At 54.0% G+C, this 8,494-nt stretch overlaps 1 protein-coding gene across 2 annotated transcripts in view; it reads left to right on the top strand.

The window, feature by feature from the left end:
• The first annotated feature begins 1,128 nt into the window (after window positions 1-1,128).
• The window catches only part of LOC140386504 (high affinity cGMP-specific 3',5'-cyclic phosphodiesterase 9A-like), a 111,741-nt gene continuing 104,375 nt past the window's right edge, over window positions 1,129-8,494 (top strand). The window contains exon 1 of one of the 2 annotated variants that reach the window (XM_072468898.1): window positions 1,129-1,473. In XM_072468898.1, coding sequence (XP_072324999.1) covers window positions 1,405-1,473 — 69 coding nt within the window. In that variant the 5' untranslated portion in view covers window positions 1,129-1,404. The remainder of the gene's footprint in view (window positions 1,474-8,494) is intronic. The other variant, XM_072468897.1, reaches the window with a different exon arrangement.

Raw genomic sequence — 8,494 nt, 5'->3', positions numbered from 1 at the left:
GGCCAAAACATCAGCAATCCTGACCCAATGGTACCAACCAGAGAAAGACTGTTTTACAACTCGCGGCCCACAAAAAAGAGTCCCGACTCCAACGATACCTCAGACATTCCTTCATCCTGTGTCCAACATGGAGGACGTATGTCACATGTCCTACGCCACCCCCACACCCCCAAAAGCTGCAGGGTGACACTGTCTGCTGGAACTGAATTTGGGCTGTTACTGAACAAGCCCCCAGTGCGTACCAGACTCCAGGCAACAGCTTGCACTGTCCACTGTCAAGCGAAAGAACTCGAAACCTCGTGAAAACTGCAAACTACTGGCACCTCAGAACAGAACTCCCGATTGACCCATTCCGCTTTCCTGCTCCTGTGGCACAGGCCTCGCTCGAGGAAAAGAAAAACAGGTCACTCTGAAATTAGCCAACCTGTCCTCGGGAGGGTCAATCCGGCAACACACGATTCCAGACTCCGGACCCACGGAAAACCGATACTTGTATTTTTATTGTGGTCATCATGCCCTAAACAGTCTTCATGTTCTCCTTATGCCCCATTTACTATGTGAGTGTAATAAAGGGGGTGCATGTTGTGAAACCCCTCTCGTGTGTGTGTGTGTGCACACACGTGTGTAAAAATAAACCAACCCCTTTTTATTTTCATCTTACTCCGAGTCTGCTGCGTAAGTTGTAAAGAGAGGATTTGGGCAACTCCAAATCTAAGAGTTGGAAAAATACACCACCATTTACAAAGAGGGAAATCAGGATGAAGAAAAAGGCACCTTTCCTTTTCCAGACGGGTAGTGAGCTGGGAAATCAGGGCAGTTTAAATTAACTCCCCCTCGCCCCACTTCACTGTCACTGGATCCAAGTTCCTGGAACTCCCTCCCGAACAGGGGTTTTGGTGTGCCCACACTGCACAGAGGGCAGCGGTTCAAGAAGGCAGCTCACCATCACCACCTTCTCAAGGGCAATTAGGGACGGTCACCAATTGTTGGCCGAGGCGGTGATGACCACATCCCAGCAATTAATTAAACATGGGACTCAACCTCCAGTGTCATGTTGTTCAGTAATAAATTATAATCTCCCTGATGTATAATAGTTACACTGGTTTTCGCAAGTTATTGATTGCTATCCGTGTCGAAAGGAACACCCAGCCCTTGAGCAGAGGAGCCAACATTCGAACAGTCTGTTCAAACTGGAGAGACTGGACTAATTGCCTCCTCCCCATTGCAGTGATGGTGATGTTACTGAGGAAACCGTGCTGAGCCACTCTGATGTTGTGTGTGCTTGAGAGAGAGTGCGGGAGAGATTGAGAGAGACACACACACGATCATTCTGCTCTCGTCCATTCTCTCAACTGCCCGCTCGACAATCTGACAATCACAAATCCCAGCCTTGTGTTCGGCGTCATGGGCACGGCTTCCTCGACAGTTCACACAAAGGCCATTCACCTGGACGTCGAGGGAAAGATCCAGAAGGTGAGTTCTGTCTGCAGTTCGCTCCATGTAACTCTCTCTCTTCCTCCCTGCCCTCCAGGCTGGCCTGACCACAGCCACGTGGGTTAATGATTGTCAAGGGGGAAGGACGTACGTTAATGCTTCCATTGTTCGAACAAACAATCAACCCTCTTCATGCAGCTGAGGGATGTTTGTATCGTTCAGCTTCCCAGAGCCCCAGAAGGACACAGACATACGTAGATTGGAACACTGCCCATTTTAGGAGAGTTCGATGAGCACATTATGTAGGGAGCTTTTCTCTGTATCTAAAGCCGTGCTGTACCTGTCCTGGGAGTGTTTGATGGGGACAGTGTAGAGGAAGCTTTACTCTGTATCTAACCCCGTGCTGTACCTGTCCTGGGAGTGTTTGATGGGACAATGTAGAGGGAGCTTTACCCTGTATCTAACCCCGTGCTGTACCTGTCCTGGGAGTGTTTGATGGGGACAGTGTAGAGGAAACTTTACTCTGTATCTAACCCCGTGCTGTACCTGTCCTGGGAGTGTTTGATGCGGACAGTGTAGAGGGAGCTTTACTCTGTAGCTAAGTCCGTGCTGCATCTGCCATGGGAGTGTTTGATGGGACAGTGTAGAGGGAGCTTTACTCTGTACCTAAGTCCATGCTGTATCTGTCCTGGGAGTGTTTGATGGGGACAGTGTAGAGGGAGCTTTACTCTGTATCTAACCCTGTGCTGTACCTGTCCTGGGAGTGTTTGATGGGGACAGTGCAGAGAGAGCTTTACTCTGTATCTAACCCTGTGCTGTACCTGTCCTGGGAGTGTTTGATGGGGACAGTGTAGAGGGAGCTTTACTCTGTATCTAACCCTGTGCTGTATCTGTCCTGGGAGTGTTTGATGGGGACAGTGTAGAGAGAGCTTTACTCTGTATCTAACCCCGTGCTGTACCTGTCTGGGAGTGGTTGATGGGGATGGGGTAGAGGGAGCTTTACTCTGTATCTAACCCCGTGCTGTTCCTGTCCTGGGAGTGTTTGATGGGGACAGTGTAGAGGAAGCTTTACTCTGTATCTAACCCTGTGCTGTACCTGTCCTGGGAGTGTTTGATGGGGACAGTGTAGAGGGAGCTTTACTCTGTATCTAACCCCGTGCTGTATCTGTCCTGGGAGTGTTTGATGGGGACAGTGTAGAGGGAGCTTTACTCTGTATCTAACCCTGTGCTGTACCTGTCCTGGGAGTGTTTGATGGGGACAGTGCAGAGAGAGCTTTACTCTGTATCTAACCCTGTGCTGTCCCTGTCCTGGGAGTGTTTGATGGGGACAGTGTAGAGGGAGCTTTACCCTGTATCTAACCCCGTGCTGTCCCTGTCCTGGGAGTGTTTGATGGGGACAGTGTAGAGGGAGCTTTACTCTGTATCTAACCCCGTGCTGTACCTGTCCTGGGAGTGTTTGATGGGGACAGTGTAGAGGGAGCTTTACTCTGTATCTAACCCCGTGCTGTACCTGTCCTGTGAGTGATGATGAGGACAGTGTAGAGGGAGCTTTACTCTGTATCTAACCCCGTGCTGTACCTGTCCTGTGAGTGATGATGAGGACAGTGTAGAAAGATCTCGGGCTGAATTCTCTCTTCCTGAGGCTAAGTGCTGGTGTGAATGGAGAATCAGTGGGAGTTTCACGACAGGCAAATTGGCATGAACACCTCACCGATTCCGGTGAGGGCCTAGCACCAGCGCCATGTGAAACGCCCACAAATCGCACCGAAAATGGCCAGAGAATCATTGGGTCCAGGGCCGCACATGCCCAGGGCTGACGACAAGCACCGGTCGCAGCGTTAAACATGGCGCCGGCCATGCTCGAACCCTAACCCATCATCCGCGGCCCCATAGCCCAAACTCTGACCACCCCCCACCAGCCCCCCAGCCCTAGCAGAAGCTCTCCCAGCCAGCGTCACGTATCCCGGACGAGTGTGGCGGCGCTGGACACGGTCCGCAGTCGGCACACCGGTTCCTGGCCGCTGGGACCACACATGGCCCGGGCCGTTGGGAACTCGGTCGATTGGGGGCAGAGCATCAAGGGTATGCCAGCCGATAATGTGGCAACTGTGTTGCAACGGAACGCGGTGCGCAGCCGAATGATGCCGGTTTGGAAGGGCAGACGAGCATCAATCCGGTGCATGCCCCGATTCTGGTGTCGGTATCCATTTTCCGCCCGAGCGCCGATCACGATTTTGGCATCAGGCTATGGAGAATCCAGTCCCTTACTCCGGATCTAACCCCGTGCAATAGCTGACCTGGGAGTGGTAGATGCTCACGTTGTACAGAGAGCTTTACTCTGCATGTAACCCTGTGCTGTAGCTGTCTTTGGGAGTGTTTGATTAGGACAATGCAGAATGATCTTTACCCTGTGTCTAACCCTGTGCTGTACCTGTCCTGGGAGTGTTTGATGGGGACAGTGTAGAGGGAGCTTTACTCTGTATCTAACCCCGTGCTGTACCTGTCCTGGGAGTGTTGATGGGGACAGTGTAGAGGGAGCTTTACTCTGTATCTAACCCTGTGCTGCACCTGTCCTGGGAGTATTTGATGGGGACAGTGCAGAATGATCTTTACCCTGTGTCTAACCCTGTGCTGTTCCTGTCCTGGGAGTGTTTGATGGGGGCAGGGTAGAGGGAGCTTTACTCTGTATCTAACCCTGTGCTGTACCGGTCCTGGGAGTGTTTGATGGGGACAGTGTAGAGGGACCTTTACTCTGTGATGCTCGATCAATAACTCCAGAAGCGAGACTGGAGACAATTGAAGGCTTTATTACACTAGATGTTTCCCCCAGCAGCGCAGGTACAGAAGGCAGCTGCTGGGGAGACATGGGCTCTTATACTCCGCCTTACTGGGCGGAACCAGCAGGCAGGCTTAACCAATGAAAACAGTACCTCCTACACCAATGGTCTTACAGCATTACAGTGTACCATAATACCTCTAATACCGACTACCACATTCGCCCCTTGTTAAAAAAAGAGTCCGGCAGGGGTGGTGACTTCGCATTACACAGTGGTAGAGGTTAAGGTTATGGAGGTACCCGGTATACATCAGTACAGTGGTTTTGCCTCATTACATCGCAACTATTTACAAAATTTATTTACAGTTCAGAATGAAGCAATTAGTCGATTGGGGGCCCTGGTCGTCCTCTGCGATCATCGTAACTTCGGTGGTGATGCAGGCGCCGGCTCGGGCATCTGTGGCTCCGGGAGCGTGGCTTCGGCTTCTTCGGCAGTTTCATCACCCCGAGATGGGACCAGTGGGAGGACCGTCTGGTGGGGTGTGCCGATGGGAGGGAGGATGGGACTGGTGGTGGGGGTGTGTATGGGGATCCAGCGGGCACCAGGTCCCGTAGGGAGACCGTATGCTGTCGGCCGTCGGGGTACGCCACGTAGGAGTACTGAGGGTTAGCGTGGAGGAGATGGACCCTCTCGACCAATGGGTCCGACTTGTGCGCCCGCACATGTTTGCGGAGCAGGATGGGTCCAGGAGCTGCCAGCCAGGTTGGGAGCGAGGTCCCGGAGGAGGACTTCCTAGGGAAGACAAGGAGACGTTTGTGAGGTGTTTGGTTGGTCATGGTACACAGCAGTGACCGGATGGAGTGGAGGCCATCCGGGAGGACCTCCTGCCAGCGGGAGGCTGGGAGATTCCTGGACCGTAGGGCCAGTAGGACAGTCTTCCAGACCATTCCGTTCTCCCTCTCTACCTGTCCGTTTCCCGGGGGTTGTAACTGGTCGTCCTGCTTGAGGCGATGCCCCTGCTGAGCAGGAATTGACGCAGTTCGTCGCTCATAAAGGAGGACCCCCTATCGCTGTGTATGTAGGCGGGGAAACCGAACAGCGTAAAGATACTGTGGAGGGCTTTTATGACGGTGGCTGCGGTCATGTCAGGGCAGGGAATGGCGAATAGGAACCGGGAGTACTCGTCAATCACGTTCAGGAAGTACGTGTTGCGGTCGGTGGAGGGGAGGGGCCCTTTGAAGTCCATACTGAGGCGGTCAAAGGGACGGGAAGCCTTTATCAGGTGCGCTTTCTCTGGCCTGTAGAAGTGTGGCTTGCACTCCGCGCAGATTTGGCAGTTCCTGGTGGCTGTCCTGACCTCCTCGATGGAGTAGGGCAGGTTGCGGCTTTTCATGAAATGGAAGAATCGAGTGACCCCCGGGTGGCAGAGGTCCTCGTGGAGGGCTTGGAGACGGTCCACTTGTGCGTTGGCACATGTGCCACGGGATAGGGCATCAGGAGGCTCGTTTAGCTTCCCGGGACGATATAAGATCTCATAGTTGTAGGTGGAGAGTTCGAGCCTCCACCGTAAGATCTTGCCGTTCTTTATCTTGCCCCGCTGTGCATTATCGAACATGAAAGCCACCGACCGTTGGTCAGTGAGGAGAGTGAATCTCCTGCCGGCCAGGTAATGCCTCCAGTGCCACACAGCTTCTACTATGGCCTGGGCCTCTTTTTCAACTGAGGAATGGCGGATTTCTGAAGCGTGGAGGGTGCGTGAGAAGAAGGCCACGGGTCTGCCCGCTTGGTTGAGGGTGGCCGCCAAAGCTACGTTGGACGCATCGCTCTCATCTTGGAAGGGGAGGGACTCGTTGATGGCGTGCATTGAGGCCTTTGTGAGTCCGCTTTGATGCGGCTGAAGGCCTGGTGGGCCTCTGTCGACAGGGGAAAAACCAATTGGATTAGCGGGCGGACCTTGTCTGCATAGTTGGGGACCCACTGGGCATAATAAGAGAAAAATCCCAGGCAGCGTTTCAAGGCCTTGGAGCAGTGAGGGAGGGGGAACTCCATGAGGGGGCGCATGCGTTCAGCGTCTGGGCCTATAACTCCATCATGCACTACGTAGCAGAGGATGGCGGGAAGGTCGGTGCTGAACACGCATTTATCCTTATATGTGAGATTAAGGATTTTTGCGGTATGGAGGAATTTTCGGAGGTTGGTGTCATGGTCCTGCTGGTCGTGGCCGCAGAAGGTGACATTATCGAGGTACGGAAACGTGGCCCGCAAACCGTACCGGTCAACCATTCGGTCCATCTCTCGTTGGAAGGCCGAGACTCCATTCGTGACACCGAAGGGAACCCTTAGGAAGTGGTAGAGCCGCCCATCTGCTTCGAATGCAGTGTATTTGCGGTCGTTAGGGCGGATGGGGTGCTGGTGGTAGGCGGATTTTAGATCCACCGTGGAAAAGACCTTGTATTGCGCGATCCTGTTGACCAGATCGGATATGCGGGGGAGAGGGTACGCGTCAAGCTGCGTATACTTGTTGATGTTCTGGCTATAATCGATGACCATCCTATGCTTCTCCCCGGTCTTTACAACCACTACTTGAGCTCTCCAGGAACTGTTTCTAGCCTCAATGACACCTTCCCTCAGTAATCGCTGGACTTCCGACCTAATAAAGATCCGGTCCTGGGAACTGCACCGTCTGCTCCTGGTGGCGACGGGTTTGCAATCCGGGGTGAGGTTCGCAAACAGGGAAGGTGGATCGAATTTGAGGGTCGCGAGACTGCAGACAGTGAGGGGGGTACAGGGCCGCCGAATTTAAAGGTTAAGCTTTGGAGGTTGCATTGAAAATCTAACCCGAGGAGTGTGGCAGCACAGAGGTGGGGAAGGACGTAGAGCCGGTAATTTTTAAACTCCCTTCCCTGGACACTGAGGTTTGCTATGCAGAACTCCTTGATCTCCACTGAATGAGACTCTGAGTCCAGGGAGATTTTTTGGTTAACTGGGTGAACGGGGAGAGAACAGCGCCTTACCGTGTTGGGGTGTATGAAGCTCTCTGTGCTCCCAGAGTCGATCAGACAGGATATTTCATGCCCATTGATGAGCATGGTCGTTGTTGCAGTCGAGTGTTCGGGGCCGAGACTGGTCCAGGGTCACCGAGGCTAGTTGTGGCAGACGTTGGCTGTTCTCTTCGGGCGGTGTGTGGTCATCCGAGTCGGGGTCCTGAGAGTCCAGCCAAGATGGCGGCGCCCACTGGTCGCAGAGGCTGGGGGTGCACAAGATGGCGGCGCCCATCCATCACACGTGGTGTCCGAGAGACAAGATGGCGGCGCCCGGAGGCCACACGTGGCCCTGAAGGAGGAAGATGGCGGCGTCCGCTGGCCGCACATGGCCCGTGGAGAGAGTTGTGGTGGCGGTCCCGATTCGCCTCCGGAGACCGCAGCGATCGCCTGGGCATGGCATACCGCCACGAAGTGGCCCTTTTTGGCGCATCCTTTGCAGAGGGATGAGCGGGCCGGACAGCGCTGTCGGGGGTGCTTGGTTTCCCTGCAAAAATAACAGCGGGTCCTCCCGGGGTTGCCTGGCAGTCTCGCAGCACAAGCTTGTGGGGGGTTGGGGATGCATCGGAGTCGGTCGCGGGGGGTTCCACGCTGCCCACGGGGCTGCCGCGCGGTCGGGGGCGTAAGCGCGGGCATTTCGGGAGGCCACATCCAGGGAGCTAGCAAGGGCCCGTGCCTCCTTGAGGCCTAGTGTCTCCAGCAATCGCTGGCGGATTTGGAAGGACAGCATACCTGCAACAAATGCGTGCCAGATCAAACGTTCTGTGTGGTCGCTGGCCGAAACTTGCAGGCAGTTACAGTTCCGCCCCAACACCAGGAGTGCACGGTAGAACTCCTCCAATGATTCCCCAGGGATTTGTCGCCTTGTCGCAATAGATGTCGGGCGTTGACCTGGTTTACAGTGCGAATATAGTGTCCTTTCAGCAGATTCATTGCGGCCTCAAAATCGTCCTCGATGAGATCTCTGGGCTCACTCTCGAGTGCAGAACTTGCATTTTCTGGTCCTCCGTGGGTGTAATTGTGGCCGTCCTGAGATATCCATTGAAGCACGCCAGCCAGTGCTTGAAGGTTGCCGCTGAGTTTGCTGCGTGGGGACTGAGTTGCAGACACTCCGGCTTGATTCGGAGCTCCATTCTTTAAAATCTAGTGTAATAAATTGATGCTCGATCAATAACTCCAGAAGCGAGATTGGAGACAATTGAGGGCTTTATCACACTAGACGTTTCCCCCAGCAGCGCAGGT

Source organism: Scyliorhinus torazame, chromosome 12 (genome assembly GCF_047496885.1).
Source record: "Scyliorhinus torazame isolate Kashiwa2021f chromosome 12, sScyTor2.1, whole genome shotgun sequence".
NCBI classification, from domain to species: domain Eukaryota; kingdom Metazoa; phylum Chordata; class Chondrichthyes; order Carcharhiniformes; family Scyliorhinidae; genus Scyliorhinus; species Scyliorhinus torazame.
This window is presented reverse-complemented; position numbering and strand designations above follow the sequence as displayed.